General features: G+C 32.8%; 1 protein-coding gene across 1 annotated transcript in view; it reads left to right on the forward strand.

Annotated features, from left to right (window-relative positions):
• DZIP3 (DAZ interacting zinc finger protein 3) overlaps nucleotides 1–24,954 on the forward strand; it is an 89,035-nt gene that overhangs the window by 38,423 nt on the left and 25,658 nt on the right. The window contains exons 9-21 of the mRNA XM_069472579.1: nucleotides 253–372; nucleotides 1,746–1,847; nucleotides 3,252–3,344; nucleotides 4,127–4,179; nucleotides 8,620–8,696; nucleotides 10,243–10,860; nucleotides 12,570–12,602; nucleotides 13,604–13,773; nucleotides 14,532–14,576; nucleotides 17,698–17,723; nucleotides 20,663–20,828; nucleotides 22,286–22,381; nucleotides 22,539–22,666. Of these exons, the coding sequence (XP_069328680.1) occupies nucleotides 253–372; nucleotides 1,746–1,847; nucleotides 3,252–3,344; nucleotides 4,127–4,179; nucleotides 8,620–8,696; nucleotides 10,243–10,860; nucleotides 12,570–12,602; nucleotides 13,604–13,773; nucleotides 14,532–14,576; nucleotides 17,698–17,723; nucleotides 20,663–20,828; nucleotides 22,286–22,381; nucleotides 22,539–22,666 (1,727 nt within the window). The remainder of the gene's footprint in view (nucleotides 1–252; nucleotides 373–1,745; nucleotides 1,848–3,251; nucleotides 3,345–4,126; nucleotides 4,180–8,619; nucleotides 8,697–10,242; nucleotides 10,861–12,569; nucleotides 12,603–13,603; nucleotides 13,774–14,531; nucleotides 14,577–17,697; nucleotides 17,724–20,662; nucleotides 20,829–22,285; nucleotides 22,382–22,538; nucleotides 22,667–24,954) is intronic.

A 24,954-nucleotide genomic window follows, 5' to 3' on the forward strand; every position in this document is an offset into this window, starting at 1 on the left:
TCAAATATAAACTTCTCTCCTTTCTCCACGTTTATATCATTCAGTAAGAAATTCAGTATTTCTAATTTAGGGCCTTTCTGTATATTGTTTACTTCAAATGAGGGAAATATGTTCTGTTACTATGTTTTTTAATTATATATAAGTCCTTCAAAAGGGCATATGATGTGGACATACTATGGGTAAAATATTGGAAGTGTTATGGTCTTAATTTATTACTAATTCATGAGAATTCTTTTTATTTTTAAAATCTAGGATCTTCTTAATAATTTTATCAAGATGACTGAAAGTAATATAATGAAGCAGACCATTTGTAGTTACCTAGATTGTGAGCGATCTTGTGAAGCTGACATTTTAAAGAACACCAATTATAAGGTACTCTGTCAATTAACTGAGTATTTTTAAACATGTAATTATAAAATTAAACTTAGATGAAAATTATTATATTATCATGCATCAAAATATTATTTTAAAAGAGTATTTAGTTTAATTACAATGGTAAAGCAGTTGAGAAGTTGTTTGATTATCTCTGAGAACTTAGATTCAAAGTAAGCAGGGATTATTTATATTCTATGGGTCCATAAAAGAATGAATTGGTTTTGCTAAGATTTTTATAACATTCACATACCTCTGAAGTTATGACTATTATCCCTGCAATCAGTCATACAGTAAAAATGATCTAAAAAATGCTTTACCTTATAATTAGAAATGTTAGAGGTTGAAAATAATAGTATTTTACCTAGGAGAGAGGTTGTCACTCCTCAGGAATTATGTTACTAAATAAGTGATCATTATCCCTATGGGCCTTGGCAAGGGGAAAGTATAACCAGCCTTGATTGGAAGAAATTCAGCAGTCAGTATACTTCTGATAGGTCTCTTTGGATCCATCAGAATAACGACTGTGAAATCACAAGATAGGATGAGAATATGTGACCATCAGTGTAAAACAGACAACACTTGTATAAAATAACTGAAATCTCAGTTGTAAGGCATGGTATGTACAGCAAATGGGTTAGGTGGGGAGAAGAAGAAGACCAAGATCTATTCACTCAGATAAGACAAGGATTGGGAAATGAACTTGGTGAAATGTAGTGCTCAGGGCCTGGTACATTCTGTATTGGTTTAGGTGACATAGTAATATGGTCCTGAGGTTTCTCTGAAAGTCTTCAGGGTTCCAATCAAATGAACAACATGTAGCAGCAGAAAGTCCTGGGCATGCAATTTAGATTTTTGTCATAAAAGCAGAGTTTAAAGGAAGCAGGGCTATAGTTTCCAGGGAGGGCACATTGGGAAGCACAAGAAATCTATACCTCTGGTAACTCAGGAACTATATTACCAAGGCAGCAAATCTGAGTTCTGTTGATTGGTAATAGAGGAGATTAAGGGAATAATAGTATAGAGTTGGGGCTGCAGGAAAAGAAATGTAAAAGTGGAATGACAGGATGTTCCTCAACAAAGGTCATTCATTGGGTTTCTGGTATTTTGTTGTACATAGCATATAGAAAATATTACTTTGACTTGTTCGAATTATTGCCCCCTTTTTACTGTCCTAATTTTTCTGTCTTTAATGATGTAAAAATGACTTGTAAAGTTTTTTGGTGATCTCTGATCTCTACTGATAAATTTTGAATGTTGTGTAAAATTCATCTAGTTATAGAATAATTTTAAAAGTGACTTAAGATGGTATTTTCCATATCTGCATAAATGACTATTTCCATATCAACAGCTTACTTTTATTTTTTCCCCAGGGATTTTTTCAGTTAATGTGCAGTAAAAGTTGCTGTGTTTATTTCCATAAAATTTGCTGGAGAAAGTTCAAGAATTTAAAATATCCAGGTGAAAATGATCAGGTATAATATTCCTTCTTAAAAACTTTACTACAGCATTTCTTCCTCTTTCTCTTCCTTTTTTTTTTTGTCCTCTTCCCCTTCATTTCTTCCTGTTTACATCTTCCCTCTTTCCTTTTACTTCCTCATTTGTTTTTCTTTTTTTCTTTTTCTTACTTTTTTGTTCTTTTACAATTCTCTATGATGCTTATTTCCTCATCATTCTTCATTTATTATCATTTATTAAGCAGCTCTTTGTAGGGGATACTCTTATTAGTTGCTTTGCTTAATGATTTCTGTCAATTTGTTCCTTTCCCTTTAGAAATTACACTGTTAAGAATAGAACTACTGTTGCATATATGCACATAAAGGACATAGAATCAAAGAATAGAATTGCTTAATAAATATACAGAAAGGATAATTATACAATTTTAAGGATGACTTCTATTTTAGAGGAGGAGAACAAGAATTGATTTTGTAGTCTTCAAAAATATATTTGGAATTATTTATATTTAGTTATATTAGTTATATAATAATTTGAGTTCTTTGCCACTAAAATTAAAGTGGAAATCCAAAGCCTAATTCTGTATTAATTATTCTTTAGCAAGCTAATGACCATAAGTTTGGTCCTATAGTGTTTACATCGTGCAAACAGCAGAAAACTCTTATAGTAGAAAGAGCATTGGATATGGAATTTGGAGATCTCTGGGTTCAAGTCCAGATTCAGTCACTTACTAGTTTTATTACATTAGACTGATAATATAACTGCTTTGAGACTAATTTTTTAAGCTCTAAAGTGAGGATAGGATAAACCTACTTAACAGGATCATTATGAAAATTAACAGGTAAAATAGATGAACTTGCATTGTAAACTGAAAATGTATAAAGCATTGTTTGTTATTCATTTTTAAGTGGTACGTAAATACTTTATAATTTCTGTGATTGTTTTGGCAATTAATATGGCTCAATTTTAGAAATAGAAGTAAAAGAAAATGAAGTACTTAACTAGAGGAAATAGCAAGGCCAGAACTAAAGAAAGGTCTCAACATTTTTATTCTTTTTTTTTTCCCTAGAATTCTTGTATATCTGATAAAAATTTAGTAATCTTTTTTTATACTCACTAAATTAGTACATTTTACTTGAAGTTGCTTTCCCTGGGGCAGCAAGTACATTTTAGGTTTTAATATAGCTACTTGAAGATTTTGAAGTAGAAATTATGAGAGAGAAAATTGGAAGCATGCATTTAAACAGAGTATCCAATTGATATATGAAATGGACTGTCTTTTAACAACTAACTTTCAAATGTTTATTCACATCTTTCAGTTTCCTATCTAACAACATCTGCATCTAACTTTATTTAAGTATAATCAGATTTGCACATCAGTGATTTTTTTCTATTTTTATTATTTTTTCTATTAATAACTTTAGAGTTTTAGTGGAAAAAAATGTTTGAAGGAAGGATGTCCAGGTGACATGGTAAGGATGCTGCAGTGTGATGTACCTGGAATTGTTAAAATTTTGGTGAGTATCTTTTTTCATGTTTCTTGGTTTTCTTCATTGGAATAATATTTTTTACTTGAAACAGATTTGGGGATCATAATAACAGAATTCTAGCCATATTCTCTTTGATGGTGACTAAGCTATCTGACCTTTGTATTGCTATTATTTATCTAAAGTAGTATTATGTGGTCCTTAAGAATAAAATAATTTAAGAAATAGATACCTGGAGAGGCACACAAAGAGAGAAACAGAGACAAAACGTGCCACGAGTGTACCAATGTGGAAAGTATTATAAACCAAGGATGATGATTTATTAATTTGGTGCCACCTAAGTTTAAAAATAATTTTAGATTTTCTGAAACTCTTTGAGTCTGTAAATATCATCCTATGAAAATTTCTATAGAATACAACATATAGTATCTACTACAAAAGATGCACTCTGATATTATCCATTTTGTTTTTTAATTAATGAAATATCTTGTTGAATATTCAGTATATAAGTAAATAGACCAAATTATGAATAGAAGTGTATCTTATTTATTTTTTTATCTTTAGATATGCTATTTTTGTATTTCAGATTTGGCATTTAAATCCTATAGTGATGTAAAATGGAACTACTTTTTAAGGTCAACTCTAGTTTGTTGTTTGATGAGGATTCACCTTGTTACTTCTATTTCATTCGTTTTATATTCACTATGGCTTCATTCTCATTGCCCTTTTTTTTCAAATGTTAAGGCTAAGAAGTAACATTAAAGAATTTTGAAAATTGAACTACTTTAGGATTTTTTTTCTATTACTTGCAGTTTGAAGTTGTGAGAAAGGATGAATATATAACCATTGAAAACTTAGGAGCAAGGTAAGCTTGAAATAAAATATTCTTTTACTTTTTTCTAGGCATGTATGTATTTTTAGTTGCTGCTTCTTCTGTGTTTCTGTCACCTGTTGGAGCTCCATTAAATTTTAAGATATTATTAAGTATGTGGAAAAAATCATGTATAATTGCCATTTGTTTCCCGCTCTATCCCCACTTATTGTAGACATTTATATTTAAAAGCAGGGGGGGAGAAATCATGTGGATACTTTTCCCTTAAGCGTGAAAATAATCCTTCTCTGAAAATAAGATCTATTTTTCTCAAAGTTATTTAAGTTAGGTTGTTAGGAAATAAAAACTTTCTACTATCTTTCAAAACTCATCCAGGTCACTAAGGTGTCTCACAGAATCTTCCTGCTTCTTAGATGAAAAAACTGTAGAGGAATATATATTATAAGCTGGGAATTAACAGAGATATAGGGTGTTGCTATTGAAATTAGAAGTTTCAGTATAAAAATTTCTCCTAATCCACTGATTATCTTTTTTTCTTCTGTTTAAAATGTAAATATTTATCATTTTTCAATATACCAGGGACGTTGCGTTGATATTTAAGGCATCAGTTTTGCCTTATGAGTTATTGAAACCCAAATCTTTAGCACAGATCTCTCTCCTAAAAAAAAAATCTTGACCTTACATACCTACCTGCATGCTGAGTATCTCCATTTTTATTCTTCACAAATATGTACAATTCAGCATATCTCAAACTGAACTCATGATCTTTCTTTCCAACACTGCTCTGTAACTTTTCTTTTAAGTCCTGTCAATTCAGTTTCTTAAATATATTATAAATTTCTTATTTCTGTTCTACCTCCCCCACTTCACTAAACTAAATGAGGCTATCATTATTTTTCATACAGCTTCTTGCCTTTCTCATAAAGCCTTGCTTTTCTCCAGTCTGTTGTGTGCATAGCCATCAATAGGACTTTTCTAAAATAAAAATGAAAATATCTCACTTCTGTGCTTGGAGATCTTTCAGAGGCTCCTCTTTGCTCGTAAAAACTAAGTTCAGACTCTTTAGCTTGTCTCTTCACTTACCTTGGACCCTGCTGAACTCACTAGTGTCATCTCTTGTCATTTTGCTGTTAACCATATGTGCACCAACTATACTGAGAGCTTCTTTTAGTTTGTTGGGTGTGCCATCTCAAGAAACCTCCAGGTTTTTATTATACATGGAGGTAAAACTGTTTCGCTATTTTACCTCCAGGCCTTGCCTGGAATACTCTGTTCCTTTGGCTTTGCCTAGTTAAAACTTTCAGAATGCCCTAGATTAGAGTGGGTATTTCTATCATGTATTCCCTCTACTTCTTCTATCAAAACATTTACTAACTTTTTTTTTATACTTTCTTGGCTATATCTCCATTTGACTGTAACCTTTGTGAGGGCAAGAATTTTGTCTTACTTTCTAGCATATTCTCAGTGTATAGCATAATGCCTGGCACATAGCTGTTATTCAGTAAATACATAATAAATGTAGAGATTCTGAGTTCTGTTATTCCCCAATGGGTAATGTTATTTTTGTTCTGATAGGCCATTAACTTGGCTGGATGTGAATTTGAACTCTCTTTCTTGGGTTGTGATACCAGTCTCAGTCTAGATCTTTTGCCTTTACTTGAGCTGCTTTTAGTCTGTTCCACACATGTGTGGTTTAGTGGTCTGTCAGACATGTGGCTAGAAAGAATTTGAGGATCTTTTTTCTGACTTCCTCATCTGGGATTCCCCCATTCTCTTCATTGTCCATGGTTCCCCTTCAGTTTTCTGGTTCCTTCAGCCAGAGAGACCTTGCCTCGTTAGTTTTGTCACCTTTTTTATTCCTAATGTTGGTAATTTGTATCTTTTTTCTTTTTTTCTTGATCATTCTGGCTATAGGCTTTTCAATTTTATTGATCTTTTCAAAAAAAATCAAATTTTTATTTTAATGACTTTTCTCTAATATTTTTCTATTTTCAATTTCATTGATTCATGCTCTTTGTTATTTCCTTGCTTCTGCCTGCTTTGGGTTTAATTTGCTTTTTCGATTTTCTTAAAATGAAAGTTTTGATCATTGATTTGAGACCTTTGTTCTTTGCAGACTGATTTCACAGTAAGCAGTGCTTTATCTGTGTCCCATGCATTTTGATATGTAGAGTTTTATTATTTCTATTCAATTCAAAATGTTTTCTAGGAGTAGGTGGGGGGTATGTGTGTTTTAACCGTGGGCTATTTAGGAGTATGTTGTTTAATTGCCAAACATTTGGGAATATTTCAGCTTATCTTTCCAGTTACTGATTCCTAGTTTAATTCTCTTGTGGTCACCGAATATATTTTTTAGCATTATAATCTTTTAAGATATATGGAAATTTGTTTTCTGACCCGTGATAGTGTATATCTTGATGAATGTTCCATTTGCATGTGAAAAGAATCTGTTTCTGCTCTTGTTGAGTGGAGTACATACATTTGATGAAGTTAAAGTTTTGTTTCAGCATTCTATAATCTATTTACTTTTTCTATCAGTTCCTGGGAGAGAAATGTTGAAGTCTGTTATTTATATTTTATCTTTGTCTGTCGTCTATTTGTGTATTTTGAAGCTCTTTTATTAGATGCTACATACACATTTAGTATTGTTATCTTTTTTCTTAATGATTTGACCCTTTATCCTTATATAACATCCTGTTTCATTCTTGATAATATTCCTGCCTTAAGTCTCTTTTGTCTGATATTAATATAGACACTCCAGATTTCTTTAGGCTAGTGTTTGCATGGTACATCCTTTTGCATCCATTTATTTCAACCTATATGTTTTTGAATTTAAAGAGAGATTTCATAGATGCATAGGTTTTGCTATTTTTATATTCAATTGACAATCTCTGCTTTTAAGTTGGGTTTTTTATTACATATAGATTTGCTGTAATGATTGATATGATTGGATTTAAATTTGTCTTCCTGTTGTTTTCAGTATTCTCTGTCCTCTGTTTTTTATTTCCTGGCTTGGTTTGTTAGTTTTACCTTTTTTTCCCCAATAGTTGCTTGAGGACTTACTATATACATTTTTAGCTTGTCAAAATCTAGTTTTGAATAATAATATACCACAGCATGTATATCGTGTAAGAACCTTGCAATGATATATTTTCTTTTCTTCCCTTCTTTTCTGCTATTGTCTTCTTATGTTTTACTTGTACATATTTTATAAATTCTGTAATATATTATTACCTATAAGTATAGTTTAATTTTTTTGTTTTGAACTTTATATACATGGAAACATTTATGTTTTTTATGCATTTTTAAACTATACAATATGTTTATATGGTTCATTCTTACTTTATTATAGTTGTAGTTCTTTCATTTCATTGCTGTTTTTATTGTATCACTATACTACTTTGATCATTCTACCATTGATATTTATTTCCCATTTCAGACTATAACAACATGTTACAATGGACGTTCTTGTACATGTTTCCAGGTGTATACGTGCAGAAAAGTTTCCATAACATACACCTAGGAGTGGAATTGCTCATCTATGCATATCTTCAACTTGACTAGATTTTGCTCAACTGTTTTCCACAGTGGTTTTACTAATTGATACTCCCCACCAGCAGTATTGGAGCTTTCCTTTTATTCAGTATCTTTTCCAGTACTTCATATTGTTAGAGTTTTAAATTTTTCCAGTGTGGTACACAGTTGGCAGTGTTGTAATGGTGTTGGAGATAAGATCAGTTAACAACCACCACCAAGCAACAACAACCACTGCCAAAATCCTTCCTAAACTTACATTCTAGTATTGTTGTCTGTTATTTATTTTTTTGTTTTGTTTTGTTCTATGGAATCCTTGTTGCAAATTTGTTTTGTTTTCTGTGGGAGGGTTCATTTCAAAGCAAAGCCACAAGTTTTTTCATCTGTTTAATGCCAACATTTACCTAGTGCTTAGTCTACTTAATACATTTTGCTATTTTTTCCCTCTGTTTATTCTAATTATTTGTATTGATGTTACATCAGTTTCTTTTTTTTTTTTTTTTATTACTAGGTATGGAATGAGTTGATTTTTTTTGGAATAGGTATTGATAAAAAATTTATGTGGTCAATGGCAGGGCCAGGAAGGAGTTCCAGGTTTGCTGTTTTTTCCTTTTCTTTTTCTTTTTCTTTTTTTTTTTTTTTTTGTACAACAAAAAGCTTTCTTTTCTTTTTTTCTGTTACCACATAGCCTTTTTGCCAGTGAGCTTGTCATGTGCTTCTTTTTGTGTGAAATCTAGCCATACTACTTCCCTGTTAATTCCAGTGGTAACAACAATGTGGGATTGTCATTGTTGATGGTTTTTATTTGTTCATTCATTTTTTTCCTTTTTGAATTATTTCCAGGAGTAAGAGATGAAAATGCTCACTTAACCATGCTTATACCAGAAATATTGATTGCCTTTGATATTATTTTTACTACAACTTTTCTTCCACTTGCAGTTATAAAAAGCTGATTTCTCTGAAAATGACTGATACTGACATAAGACCGAAGATCAGTTTAAAATTTAATACAAAAGGTATTATTTTATTTTTATATGCCTCCTTTTGAAAAGTATGTTAGAATTTTTAACTTCCCCTGTAAATTATCATGCCACGAACAACCGTGTTTTTTCACTTGTGTTTGTCATTCGCTGGGCTTGTATTTACACCAGCAAGCAGCAATTGGTATAGGCTGGAACTCACAGATAGAAAGATCAGCAGGAGTATTGGTCCCACATTACCTTGGCATCACGTAGAGAGGCATGCTAGGTCTGGTGCAAAGCTGTAACTACACAATGAAATTGTGCTCCAGCAGAGGTTTTCTACCAACTCTCCTCCCTTGCATTTCATCTTAATAGAGCAAGTGTTAGAGCAGCCTTACATGGAAGGAATGAACATTTTGGTCTTGGGGCCAAGTAGTCTAAACTTAGGTGCCGGATTTTTAGGAGTGTGCTAGGAAATGCCCTGCCCAGCACTTGGAGACCTTAAGGGACCCTGGTCCTGTGGAAGAATAATTTCGTAGCAGTCCATCTTCCTAGGGGAAATGAGTGTCCTAATCCCAGCTAGCTGCATGTTTGGCAACCCAGAGAAAGCTCCCTGAGTCATTTGCTTTTTAATTTTGTTTGCTTCCACAGTGTATATCAAGTATTTCGAGCAAAAATACCAATTTAAAAAAATTTCTTGAAATAGAGTTGTGAAGAATAATATAAGAAAGCTACATTTTATTATAAACGCATATTTTGATATTCATACAAAAACCAAATACCATCCTATACCAAATTATGACTACTTTCCAATTCACCTCATCTACTTTTCCCCTTTGGAAGGACTACCAAACCAGAAAAATGCCAAATAGTTCAGTCTCATGCCTTATTCTATTTCATTGATGAAATACTTAATCATTAATTTATTTTCTGAAGGGGTAAAACCATGAGGTTTATTAGATTAGTGCTTTTCAAACATTATCTGTGTTTGAAATGTCTGGTGATTTTGTTAAAATGCAAGTGCCAATTCAGTAGGTCAGGAGTGGGTCCTGAGATATTCTGCATTTTAACAGACTCTCAGGTGGATCCTTATGCTTCTGGTTTAAAACTCAGTTCCTTAGTCATACAAGCAACATTTCCAGTGCTCAATTAGTAGTGAACAGTGAAACTATAAAATATTTTATTCACAGAATGTTGTGCTGATTAGGATACTGTATAATTATTTAAGTAAAGCATAATTAAACATTGGCAGTTATCATTCTTGGTAAATTTCAGAATTTTCAAAGACCTACTACTTTGATGCCATTTGGTTGCCAAAGCTCATTTACTTGAACAAAACCTTGGATGGCTGAAAAGCTTCTGTGGTGATTAGTATTTGTGATTACTTTTGCTTGGGAACATACTGTTTTTGTTTGGATTTTTTGACAACCAGACAGAAAGTGGCGTACTTATTGAGCACTGGCTGTGGCAAAGCACTATACTGTACTTCATTCTTTTGGAATAGTTTCTGTCCTACAGGAGCTTAGGGTGTAATGTAAAAGACCATATGGAAAAAGAACATTAATGTGGAATGTCTTGAATTCTCAAAATTCATTTTCAGATGAAATGCCTATCTTCAAACTTGATTATAATTATTTCTATCATCTGCTTCATATAATTATTATTTCTGGTACTGACATTGTCCGGCAAATATTTGATAAGGCTATGCCACCTCCTCTTTTGAGAAAAGAGCTTCTTATACACAAGAATGTGCTGGAATCCTACTACAACCATCTTTGGACCAATCATCCTTTGGGTGGATCATGGCATCTGCTTTATCCCCCAAATAAGGAACTACCACAGTCCAAACAGTTTGACTTATGCCTCCTGTTAGCTCTCATTAAACATTTGAATGTGTTCCCTGCACCCAAAAAAGGCTGGAATATGGAACCGCCATCTTCTGATCTCTCTAAGTCTGCAGACATCCTGAGGCTGTGCAAATACAGGGATATTCTCCTTAGTGAGATTCTGATGAATGGTCTCACTGAGTCACAGTTCAATTCAATTTGGAAAAAAGTTTCAGATATTCTTCTGCGCCTTGGGATGAAGCAAGAGGATATTGACAAAGTGAAGGAGAATCCCATTGAAAATATCTCCCTTGATTACCATCAGCTATCCATCTACTTAGGCATACCAGTACCAGAAATCATACAGAGGATGTTATCCTGCTATCAACAAGGTACTAAATAATTATTTATTTCAACCAAAAAGCCTTCATTGAGTGTCTGCTCTGCTCCAGGTGCAGTGCAAAGGGCAGCAGATTCACTGAGCTTACATATTTAGGAGAAATAGCTTCATCAAGAAGGTAATAGAAATTACAGTGCTAGAGATGTTTCCTGAATACAGTGAAAAATCGTAGTCTAAGGGGTCTGAAAAAGTTTTCTGAAGAATATAATAGTTAAAGAATTCTTAAATGATGTGTAGAAGTTAGCCAAGTGAAGAAGATGGATAAGGATGTTTCAGAGGGAAACAAGAATAAAGGTATGGAAATATATGTATTTATTATAATATACTATAGTGCAAGGAACTAAAAAGTTTGGCACTACTGAGATTAAAGTAAGAGAGAGTTAACAGAGGACATTCAAAAGGAATTTTTTTTGCTATATAAGGACTTTGCATTTTCAGAAAAGAATCATTGAAGATTTTTAATTAGAGGAGTTTTATCACTTGTCCAAAATTAGGGATGTCTAAAACCATGAAATGTAGGTACTGTGTAGTATCAGGGATGCCCTTTTAGAGACAGTGGTGTATGTTTCTTCTCCTTTCTTGCAGAACCTTGATGTTTTGTTTAAAATTTTAGCAGCTATTCATTGGCTGTGGGTAATTAAAAAAATCAGATAACATTAGTCTGTCTACATTCAGCAGTGACCATTCTGAGACTTGTCTGTTGATATGAGGAAAGCTTCAGACCTTCTCTCTCACATGCCAGGATCACTTCTCAGCTGTCCTCTGGGAAAGCAGAGTTCAAGGCATGTCAACGTCACCGAAACCCTTGCTATGCTAGTTAGAGTGACTTGTCGTGGTCCCAAGTTATTAATAGCCTTGAGAGCAACTGATGACCACACTGATACTACTTAAGCATACAACTTTCGAAGTTTCTAGTAATTGTTGAACTTGTCCAGATTTTTTTTCAGAGATAATTGCTATGCCTCAATCCCAGTCCTCTTAAATAAAAATTCATGAGAATAAGGTAAAATTTGGGAAAGAGCTTTGAGCACTAATTTAATTCAAGGCATCTTAAGCAGTTCTCCCTCAGGTAGTCTGAAGAACTTATTGGTCAAGTCCCTTTAATAGAATCTTTCTTGGCATTTTATACGTCTTTCTTTAGCTAATACACTTGCAGTTTTTATATGTATATATAATTTGATTAACATCCATCACTCCACTAAATCTCCATGAAGGTTGTCTTTTTTTCTTCACCATTCAATCTCTAGAGCCTAACACAGTCTGATACACATTAGAGGTGCTCAATAAATACTAATGGGCAAAGAGAGGAAGTGCTGCTCTGGGTAATTCAGGAAAAGAGGCTCAAACTGTCAATGGAGGTTTGCTTTATAATCAATTATTATTTCATGGCCTTAGACTGTAAAAAGTAAGGATTTGCTTTTTGGTTTAAAGTGCTTATGTTCCAGGCTTTATCTATTATGAACTATCAAATTGTTGTTTACTTTTTTTTCTCTCATCATGGGTTTATAACCTTTATATTATCATCTAAAGATTGTGCCTTGTCTATACTAGATTCATGAGCAGAGCTGATTGTTTTTAAAGTCTGTTATTTATAGAATAAATTGTTACAGTGGAAAAATCTGGCTTTTCCTAATCCCAGTAAGACATTTTTTGGTTGCATTTGCAATTGTACATCTAAGTTTTTTTCTTTATGTACCATAGGAATTGCTCTACAGTCAATAACAGGCAGTCAGCGTAAGTATATTTTAAAATAAAATGCTTAAGGGACCTTCTAACTTGGGATACCTAAGGGATGCTTAACGGGGTTTTTACTTGGTCAGATAAATTATATGAACTGTTTGTTAAAAGCTTGGGAAATCATGATCAAATCAATATTGGTCAGCTGAATCTAGAATGACTCTCAACCTACCTTTGTCTTAGTGCATGTGGCCCAGTGTTCTAACTTTTTACTTACAGAAGACTTCAACAGGCAAAAATGCCTACCTGCTTGCGCTACCTGCCTATTTGGGCTATTTAGCATGTATAGCTTTATCTGGTTTATTGTCCATTGTTTATGGTTATATACTTCTTTGCCATATGGTGAGATGCTATTTTTTTAATTTCCATTTTTGTGGCATCATTTTTTAATGTAATTCATATTCTGCAGTTAACATTATACTTAAGGAAACAACACCATGGCTTTGTTTGGAGTTAAATGTTGGACTGTCTGTGACCAGTCAGACAAAGTCCACGAGTTTTGAGTCTCTGGGGCAATATCAAGGATTGTGGTATCAAAGAAAAGGTCACATAACAGGGGATTGATGCCTTTTTTATGAAAAAGAAGAAAAATGGAAAAAATAGATCTAGCTTTTTCTTCTCTTTATGTTTCAAATTTATGTCCTAAAATAATACTAGTTGCAGTATTTAATAGTCAATGTCAGAATACTCAAAAACTTAGTAGTTAGAGTCTACTTAAGTTCTAGAGTACCTAATATCCAGAGTCTACTGAAGATACTAGTAAGATAACATAGCATTCAGGTTTATACTGATTGGTTACAGGCTACTATATGTACCTATTATTTGACCGTTGATAAATGGACACTGCATTTTTATCTAGTAATTAAAAAGAATAAGATATCTTCTATTTCTATTTCTGGGACGAGTGGGTTTTTTTTCTGGCAAACCTATTTATAATACTGATAAGAGGCTAAAATTGCTCACATCTAGACTTTGAGGATTTTGTCTTTAATATTTAGGTATTGAAATAGAAGAATTACAGAATGAGGAAGAAGAACTAAGTCCACCTCTCATGGAGTACAATATAAATGTGAAATCAAACTCTGAAATACAGTTTGCAGAAATGAATAAAGATGGAGCCTCAATACCCAGTGAATCTTCAACAGAATCTATTAAAGATCTCCAGGAAGTATGAGCTCTCATTAATATTTGAATTAGAAGAACTTATTGTGGGCCTTTGGTTTGTTGCATGTGCTGTGCTTAAAGCATCTCAGACAATCTTAGTTTATATTCATTATAGTGTTCACACAGAGCTTGAATTGGAATGGTTCTTTCCTCAGTACTTCCTTCCATAACCATTTATTTTGCCAAGATTTATTGAACACTTACGTATCAGGCACTATGCTAGATTTCTGAATACATTTCTTTATCCTGACTAATGGAAGTTGATGTGGGAGGGTAGTAGGAAATAGAGGAAAGTATAGTGGGCAATATAGGATAGAGAATACTGGAGTATTTCAATGCTATTTGCACAGAGGTAGAATTAAAATCAGGATGGAATCTCTATATTTCTTTACAGATAAGTGATAACAGTTACTATATAGTCACTGAATTCTTTTGAGGCTTAATTTTTCATCTTATGGACATGAATATGTTGCTTTTTAAAAAGTGCCTTCTTTATTACATGCATCTGTGTAAGTGAGCATCTGTGAGCTTTTATCAGTAGCCTGCTTATTGACATTATGAGTTCCTTTTTGTCAGTGATTTTTCAAGGACAGAAGAGTAAGATTAAAATAAAAATAATTGTTTCATAGAATCTAGAAAGAAATATTATCTAAAATATTAGAAGGCAAGAGATCTCAGTGGTTAGAGGAAACATTTTGCAAAATAACCCATTGTGCACTTTGAATTGCATATTAAATAAATGATATATTTCTTACCTACTAGGTTAAGAGCAAAGCAAAGAAAAAGAAAAAGACAAAGAATAAAAAGGTAAGAAACTTCATTAACATTATAATAGAGGGATGTCTCATAATGAAGACTTGAGTTCAATATATGAATTCATTGTTAGAACTTAAATTAGTCCAAGTATACATATAACATAAAGATTCAATAGCTTATTGAATATATGATTATAGAGAAGTCTACTTATATCCTGAATGATTGAAATAATATATCCTACTTCCCTAAATCATAATTTATACATTTGCATATACAACTAAAAAGACTGAGTGAATCACTTGGAAATTTCATGAATTTCTACTTACAACTCATTTTAAAAATGCATACTCATTGTTTTAAGAACAGCTTCTTTTTGTCACATCCATACTGATATGATCAGAAGCATTTTTTGAAACCTTAAGAAATCTTGATTTTCTTCTTTATGTCTGACAGTGTGCCAACAATGCAATAATGTACAAAAAATAGTACAAGTACAAACTTCTCTCATTGCCTCTCCTTTGATTTTTGCCAGTTGCAAAATGAACAAGTCACTATCTATAGCACAGTTTTAGCAACAAATCTCTTAGTTACTTGAAAAACTAGAAAGGAAAGCCATGAGACTTTTATAAATCAAGTATATAGCTAACCACTATGCTATGAAAACTTTGAGGTGAAAAAATGTTAATTTTCTGGCCTGAAAAATATATTTAAAATCTTGCTATAATCTGTATATTATAAACTAAATATTTGCAGAACTATAATCTGGTAAGCCTATGTTATGAGTCATTTGAAAGTATGTACAAATTTTAATTAGTAATGAAACTTAAGACAATGAAGGTGAATTTATAAAATGCTATGGATGTCAGAAAAAAAGAAAATTTGTACTCCTAATCTGATAAATACAATATCAATATCATTTTCATATTTATCATAACCATAATTTGTTATAACTTATAATTTCACTCAAAGGTTATTTTGAAAATTAGGTTTTATTTTTTAAAGACATGAGTATGAAGATTTTTTTCTAATTTTTAGACAGTTCTTATCTGATAAAACATAGCCTACTTCATTATTTTAGTGATGTTTTCAAGTCCCAGGTCTAATACTACATAAAGCTAACCAAGTAAATTCACAGCTGTCAAATCACAAAGCTAAGTTCCAAGGATATATAGTGTGTCTCTTCTTTACTTCCAAAATATTAAAATATGGTAATGCTCAAATTCTCAATTTTAGTTAAATAGAAAATCCCATTTCTACATCAAATTGAAATTAAACAGGGAACAAATACAGTTAAAACTAAATACAACCACTACTCAAAAATTCGTGACTAGCAACATTAAAAATTTCTTATTAAATATTAGCAAATATCTAGGAACTTTTTGTTTCTTTAACATCCTAAGGTTTTTTTTTAATTTATTAAATGAAATTGAAATACTTTTGAAAAATAAGATAATTTTATCAATATAAAATTTGTACATTAGTTGAGAGATTTTGTATCTTATATCTTGTATATTTTGCCTACATTTTAAAGTAGGACCTAAAAATGCTATAGGATCTAAAAAATTCTAAAATTTGCACATATGACTATTTCATATGAAATAATCCTATTCAAATACTCAATTACTGTTCTATAGGTGCAAGAGTTGTCTATTTGTAGTATAAGCAACCAGTTATAAAAAGTGAAGTCAACAAAATTCTCTAATCAGGAGTTCTCGTGAAAAATTCTAGCATTTAGAAATTTTCTTGTGTTATACAGAGTGATGACAAAGTCCCCATATATGAAATTGTGTTTTTTGTTAATTATTTGTTTTGTAACATGTGTACCTAAAAATAGTCCTAAAAATACCTATCAGGGACTCTCCAGACAATTATGATGAAAAAGTATTATAAAATTTGTATAGCAAATATAGGGGACAATACAGATAACTTCTAACTAGTATGTGTAGGAACTTTGTAGCTACTCTGTATGTTCCCTTTTTTCAGTTAGGTATTTAGTATTTAGTTTATAATATATCCAAACAAATAACTCTTTTGAGGGTTAAGTCCTCCTATCCCCCACTCAAGATTAGGGTAGGCAAAAGAATACAAGGCTTTTTGTGATGAAACCTTGGCGAAAAAGAAACATGACAGGAAATAAATCCAGTCCCTCAAATTGGGTGTCCTCTCTAACTTCAGGAGGGAAGTTGTACAGATACGTATATGAGAGGCAGATACATGCATTGGCATAAAGTTGTTTGTCATGGGATGAGCCAAAAAGAAATTTGAGAAATAATCAACTATATTAAATATGTTCATTATGAACAACCAAAAGTCTCTTCAACTCAGATATTCAAGTATACTGGAACCAAGGCAGGAGTCAATAATTCTAAATCATAGAATCAAATTGGTACTGGACATTGAGCAGAAGATCAAACACTGAAACACAAAAATCTTCTTGGTGTACAGACAAGAAAGCAAAACAAATTTGTACGAACAGCACTGTATCTGTAGAGGAGGAGACCCTAAATTTTCTTATGAGAAAGAGATGGTAGAAATTAATGCTGTGATACTCTTAATTTAATATGTGTTAAAGCTATTGATACTACTTTTATTTGGTATGATGCCTTTATAGTTCTATTTTAATAAATATAACATTTAGGGCTTTTTAAGATTTTCTCCCAAATGTGATCTCCTTAACACTTTTTTTCTATAAGATTCTTAATATATCACTCTGATTTCTTCTTATATATAGGTTTTCAAGAACCCTTTTAATTAGTGTAGGAATAAATGGGAATTTTATACACCCTGTCCCAATATATACCAGAAAGTACAAACACAGCCCCAATATTCACCATCATCATCTGAGTGGGTGATTTTCAAGTTATATTTCAAGACTTAGTAGAAGATTATAAAATCAATTTAGTGGGCCACAGCCACCATTTAAAAAAAGGAAATAGAATATAAATAGAAATGAAAAATACTAAAATTCATCACATATGAGTAAGGTTTATTTCATGGAACTTATATTTCAGTTTTATACTTATATATAAAAATATATGTGTAAGTGCATATAGCTTCATAATGTAAAATATATTACTTACTGTGGTGGTGATAAAAATATTTGAGAAACACTGACCTAAATGTGGTCATATCACTATGTTATAGATTATTAATTCTTGATGCTATTTTTCAGAATAAGGACTCAAAAGAAGAGCAAATGTAAGTATTAGTTTTTTTAATTTTTAAGTTTTTCTTAGTATTTTCAAAGTGTACTTTCCCAATATGATACAGCCTTCCTTTGGGAAGTGTTCTTACTAAGAGAAGAAAGGGAAGTTCTTTGTCTTAATAAGTTGCCACTTTTTAACAGAACGTGACAAAAATTTAAGTTATCATTTGCTTTGGAAGAATAGAATCTGTTACCATTTTTCTATAAGGCTACTCAACAGTCATCTGATGATAACTGCTTCATTCAAGGACTAACTCAGGTCTAGCATAAAACCTTTTAAAATATAGTCTACATTGTGGTTAGCCAAATATAGTTAGACTTAACTTTAAAGGACAGATCATTGTTATGTCCCAATCACCCTTTTACCAAAAAGTTTGGTTTGATTTTTTTTTTTAATTTAACCTGAGGGGTTTTTTAATTTGGTTGTTGACAATGAATTTTGATCCTTTAATGGAAACATTTTGTTGTCAAAACATCACTGTGAGATATATTGTGCATGATTGAAGACAGTGTAGCAGATGAAGGAAGGGGAGAGACAGTCTAATGAAGAGATAATTATTCTCACCAAAAAGTTTAACTATTACTAACTGTAGAGAAGGCTGAGGACACAAATTAAGATATCTTTAAAATGGCAGCAATAACATATTTTGTTAACTTTAAAGCTATTACATGTAGTTGATATTTTCTTGTTGTTAATGGACATGATCCACTTGGTATGTAAAATAATTAATCATCCAAGATGTGTTTTCACTTTGCCAACAAGTTGAGCCACTGGAGCAATAAGTTTTTTATTCAGGCTGTGTTCTAAATCCCATAAAAATAACTTAATAAAGATGAAACAATGTTATCAGTCATTTTGCTTACATTGTAGATCCAAATATGGATGATGATCAGATCACCCAGGGAGCTTTGTTTTTAAATGAGAATTTTCAAATATATGCAGAAGTAAAGAGAATAGCATATATACCTATCATTCTGATTCAACAGTTATCTTGTTTTTCACATTTCATACTTCCTTTGACATTTGTTTCCTTGTTGAAGTGTTTTCAATCCCAGGCATTATAATTTTACTTCTTGCTTTAGTTTGCATCTCTTAGAAATATGAACATTTTCCTATATTATCCCAGTGCTATAATTGTACCATTATATGCCACATAACAAATGTTTCTGTTAATGACAGAGTGCACATATGATGGTGGTCCCATAAAATTATAATGGAGCTGAAAGACTCCTATCACAAATTCCTGTCACCTAGTGACATAGCCATTATAACCTCATAGTGCAATTACTATGTATTTAAAATAAATTTAATGTAGTCTAAGTTTGTAGTGTTTATATGGTCTGTAGTTGTATACAGTAAAGTCCTAGGCCTTAACATTAACTCAGCCGCTCATTCTGACTCACCCAGAGTCATCCAGTCCTGTAAGCTCCATTCATGGCCCTATGCAGGTGTACCATTTTTTAGTTTTCATATTACATTTTTATTGTACCTTTTTTATATACCTTTTTTTATATACATTTTTATTGTACCTTTTTTATATACCTTTTTTTATATACCTTTTTATATTTGCATATGTTATATATACTTGGCATTGTATTACAGTTGCCTATAGTATTTAGTATAGTAACATGCTGTAAAATTTTGTAGCCTAGGAGCAATAGGCTATACCATATATCCTAGGTATACAGTAGGCTATACCATCCAGGTTTGTATAAGTATGCTTTATGATGTTTGCACAATGACAAAATCACCTAATGACACATTTCTCAGAAAGTATCCTTGACGTTAAGTAACACCTGACTGTACTTAAAAAATTTAGGAATAATCTTGGGAAACTTTTCAAAAGTGCAAATTCATCTATATTCTTACAGTTGTAAGGGTTTCTAAAAATATTTAATCTTTTAAAAACTCTTTAAGTAACTTAGAAAATTAATTGGGCTTGGGAACCAGTGACCTGCGTAAGCAATTGATTTCATTGAACTTTTTAAAATGTTTGGGTCACTCTAGAACCCCAGTGATACCTACTGACTGTTCTATAGTGTTTTATGAATTATTCTACAAGCATTAGATGTCATTTTTTTCTAGATCTCAGTGTGCTTAAAAAAAGTAATAACATATCATAGAGTTTTCTACTCACTAGTAAAATCAAGTTTTTTATATTATGCTATAAGTAAAAGTACTGTTTCTTATTACCATTCAAGGAGGTTAGGAAGGAAATTCATAGCTTCTAAGTAGCAACCCAAGTTAAAGTATAGTAGCATGCATTTAAATTTTAAACATAAGTATAAAAATTGGTTAATTGCCATTGTATTTATAGTATTTTTATTTTGGTAATTGGTCCCTGTTGGCCGTTTAGTTACTGAAATCCACGTTATTACTACGTTTTTTTTTTTTTAAAGTCCTATTACAAAAGAAACTTCCATTTTGCAATCTACTTTATACTGCTCTTTGTAACCCTTTATTTAGGTGTACATTGGACCTAAACCCTGAAGTTGATTAAACCAACCTACTTGTCAAGAAAATTGTGGGGGGGGACGGGGGGGGGGGAGAAAGAATGTTGTGACGGTAAAATAATAAAGGCGATGTGGAAATGCTTGCCAATATTTCTCAAAGTATTCTTTCCAAAATAACTGATATTAATAGTTACAATTTGAAAAATGAACACTATAGCCTCATAAATCTTGAAAACACTGAGATGAACAGAATTAAATAGTTACCTTGATTGAGTGCTGTCTCAAATATGCTAATATTCATTGTGACTCTTCAAGAGAAAGACACAGTATGAGAACTGTCCAAACTTTCTTTGACCATGAATTCTTCTAATGTTGTGCATCTCATGAGAGTAGTACAATTCTAATTTGGGAAACAATAGGTTAGATGAAAAGCATTATATAATTATAAAAGAGCACATTGATTATGTCACCACTATAGCCCATGTATGGCAGAAAAGGAAAAGCAGTTGAAGCAAGAACAAGCAAATCCACGTTCAGTAAGTAGATTTATGAAAGATGATAAAAGTGAGGTTAAAGAAGATCGTGCAACTGAAGACAAGATCTATAGCCTGGATGAACTGCATATTTTGGACATGATAGAACAGGTAAGCATGACTGAAGAGGATACAGCCCTGCCTTCCTTCTTTCGGATACAGTTGTTACTTTGTTTTCCCTGTAACTCTTTAAACAGCACAGTCTTTGCAAAACCCCATGGCTTATGCTTTGTTTTTGAGGAGCGAGAAAAAACAGGAAAGGAGGCATGGGGGAATATATGAAAGAAAATGGAACAAGGGAAAAAGAACCCCTAGGAGCTGGAAATTTTTCACTTTAGCCCCTAAACCATTTCCTGGCTTTAACTATGGGACAAAGTTGATTACAGATGGATTTTTTTGCAAAGGATTTCTGAATATCACAATAGAAAAAAACCTGGCATAATCTCACTGGATTAAATGTAATGAGAAAAATAATTTTGTAAAACCAAGCTACTTTCATTTTTTAAAAATTAAAATCTGGTTGCTACCGTGAATTGTCTATAAAAAATATTAATGTATAACATTTTTTTTGGTTCCATTCTTGGTAGTAGTCAGTGCTTGGAATGATGTACCTATATATGAAGAGGCATATAAACATGACTTAACTACTCAACTCAACACTGAATTAGAAAAAGTAAATGTGACAAATTTTTTTTTAAAAAAAACAGCTTATTTTACCCACTCATGAGAATTCAATGATAATCTGCTCTGTAGTTTAAATATAATAGCATATATATATGTAGGAATAGTCATTGTCTAAGGGTACAATTAGTACAAATGATTCCTTGGCTGGTAGTATAATATTCGTATAATTGCCATATCTTTTTTCCTCTTTTTCAATTAGAATATGTACATTTTAACTGAAGTAACATATTATTATCTTTGGATATCACACTAAAGTTTAAATATGGGACCTCTGGTTTTCATTCAGTAGCCATAAGAATTATGAAAACTTGAAAATACATTATCACATGCCTTTCAAAAAATGTTTATTTATTCAAAAACCATTTATTTAGCACCGTCATTGTGTCAAGAGCTATGCTCAGACATGGTCTCTGTTAGTATAGTGTTTAAAGTCAGATAAATTGAACATTAAACTAAGATGATATAATGCAATAATTAAATGTTTGGGCAATTAAGTCTGCCTGCGTTAGAATTCAGGCTCTTCTGTTTAACTGTCTGTGTGACTTTGGGCAAGTTACTAATTTTATCATCTCTAAAATGGTACTAATAAATGCCTATCTCATATGGTTCTTATGATAATAAAAGCATTATCAAAAAGTGCTTAAAAATAGCAAGCATATAATTAGTGTTATCCAGTAGCAGCAGATAGGTAACTCTGGTATTGTTTAGTGAATGCTATAATGGGAGTGAGGTAGGTTTATCTAAAGTAATAGTGATGTTTGATTTGAGACAAAAAGCATGAATAGGAGTAAGATAGCAACTTTAAATCCACTTTAAATAACTAAAATATAAGTGATTTTTTTTTTAGTGGAAAATCAGACATGCATATTCCATTTGCTCAGCAGGGCTCAACCGGCAAGGTAACTGCCGACTATGGAGAAACTGAAAAGGAAAGGCTTGCTCGTCAACGACAGCTTTATAAATTGCACTATCAGTGTGAAGTAAGTACTTTTGCCGTTAGATCTGAGCGAATTGAGAAATTTTTAAAATGTTAAAATTAATGGTATTTTCTTTTTTAAAAGAACCCCGTTTGTTTTTTTCTTTCAATTTCTGGTGACTTGAACAGAATTAACTGAAATAATATTTTTCATTGATCAGGATTTCAAAAGACAGTTGAAAGCAGTGACTTTTCGGTGGCAAGAAAACCAAATAGAGATTAAAAAGAGGGACAAAATCATCACATCTCTTAACCAACAGGTGACTTTTGGAATCAATAAGGTTTCCAAGTAAGTGCTAATCTTTTAATAAAAGGGAAATTCTGTGTTTGTTCCATAATAAACAGTATCTTTAATAGTTAATCTCTGTAGCCACTAGGTGGCATTGTGACTGCACATTAGGAACTCCAACCACAGGGCTGCGCTTACTTAAAAACCAATCTATTTTTTTGCCTTGCCAACCAGATTGAGAAGTAAGCAGCTGCTCACACTATATATTAAGCTTTTCATGTATTCATGGAGCAAGTGTGAAGATAATATAATTACATAAGAAAGATAATTAACCTTCAGGTCATGGCTCTAATTTGTAAAAATATGACCAATGATTGGCTGTTTCTTTATAGCATATGATGAGTACATTCCTCAAAGATACTCATGGAATCAATTAAATGCTTTTTTGTGTTGGTGACTCGGAATATCTGTGTTCTAAGCCTGAGAGATATAAAACAAAATTCATGGAGACTCTCCCCTACTCCTCTGCCACCAGTCTTTTTTCTCCTACAACCTTAAATATTAAATGCCTAAAACCAAAAATTCTGACTTAACAGGGAAAAATAAGTGACCTGCCTTATTCTTTTTGTGCTAATCACTGCCTCCAAACTGTGTTAGTTGAAGGTGGCATAGCGTAACACATTATGTTATAATAATAAACAGCCATACCAGCCGTCCATGAGTCTAGTTTGAAATCTCTTGCAGTTCCAGAATGCTAGTAATGTCTTAGAGAAAGGCATCCAAGATATTTCTTGTAAAATTGGAGAAATATTTGATGGAGATTTAGGCCTTAAATTTACTCTCATATACTATATTTCCATCGTGAAGGGGCTTATTAGGAAGAACTGGATGCTGTAGTTCTGGCAACATAATTTCAGTCACAAACACTTTCACACTTGTCCCTACTGGAGTTAGAGAAATCCTTCAAAGTTCAGAAGGAGTTGAGGACCTAAGAAAGCTTGGGCAAACTAAGCTGGCTGCAGTTAAGAAGCCATACTTTAGGATTAAATGTCTTTTAGACTGGAAGGTGACCATCCAGAAATATGTCATATAATATCAGGGATTAGAAAAGCAATGCCATCAATGCAAATGAGCTCTCTCCTTTACCACCTGTGGATGTCCCTCCTCAACTCTGACAGCTGGCTCATTTACCCTTGTATGCTTGAGGCTGAAACAAACCAGTTTAGGGTATGTGTATGTCTTCATACAATAAGCATTCAGTATTGAGCATTTACCAAGCAAGTGCTCACTGTTAGAAAAATTATGCAAGGCACATGTAGATGGTACCAAGATGTGTGAGACATTCATTATGAGCTAATGAAGAATATCGATTAACATGTAAACATTAAAATTACATATAACAGAGGGACTTCCAGGTCCACTGAGTTGTAATAGCCCCATTCCTCACAGTGCTTTCCTCTTACAACTTAAACACCCTGGATATAACACAATAAATAAGCATAGGAGTACTCTAGAAGATGGAATAAGAAAGCATATTGTTTAAAGACATTGGGACTTGAGGAATGAAATGACAGTAAGTTTCCTTATTGCTTCCCATATATCCCAGACAGGACATTTTAGAAGTCTTCAACCTGGAACTACCAGTAAGCACAGGGAAAACAAACTCCAAGAAAAGACTGTTCCCTCTAGCCAAAAGATTAGGAAAAGGAAAGTATAACAACAGAAAACCTTTTTGACAATTCTAATCCTACTCCAGCCAAACACCCATGGCTCCCACACCACCCCCCAGAAGTAGGCAGTGTACGCTCATTCTTCCACCTGACATAAGTAGGTGGCAGGAATCCTATTCCCCTCCTGGGGTAGTGTCAGCAATACTAAGCAAGCAACTGACCTCTAATTCCCATCAGGCAGAAGGAGATAGTACTCCAGTTGCTCTGCTGAGATATGTCGGTGTGCTTCAAATGGGAGATGAGCCTCTACCTCTACCTAGCATCAGTGTCTTCCAATATGAGGCCAAACTAGTCAATACTAGGCTTCGCCCCTACTCCTGTCATGGGGAGCCAAGTCTTCATCCATGGGGCTAGTTGGTATTCCATTTTTCCCCCTCCCTTCAGCTGGTGTCAGAGGGATACAATAGGGAGCTGGGATCCAGCCTCCACCCTGCAGCAACAAAGTAGTGTGAGTCAGCCCTTTGCTTTCTCCTTTCCTGGAGTCAGGAGTGCCTGGCAAGGAGCTGGCCTTATACACCACTTAGAGGCAAAACAGCAATGTGAACTGGTGCTCCACTTTTACAGGAAGGTTTCAGTGAGGCTAAAGGAGGGGCTGATCTTCTACACCTCTTGCCTCAT

This window comes from Eulemur rufifrons, chromosome 7, assembly GCF_041146395.1.
Source record: "Eulemur rufifrons isolate Redbay chromosome 7, OSU_ERuf_1, whole genome shotgun sequence".
Classification (NCBI taxonomy): Eukaryota; Metazoa; Chordata; class Mammalia; order Primates; family Lemuridae; genus Eulemur; species Eulemur rufifrons.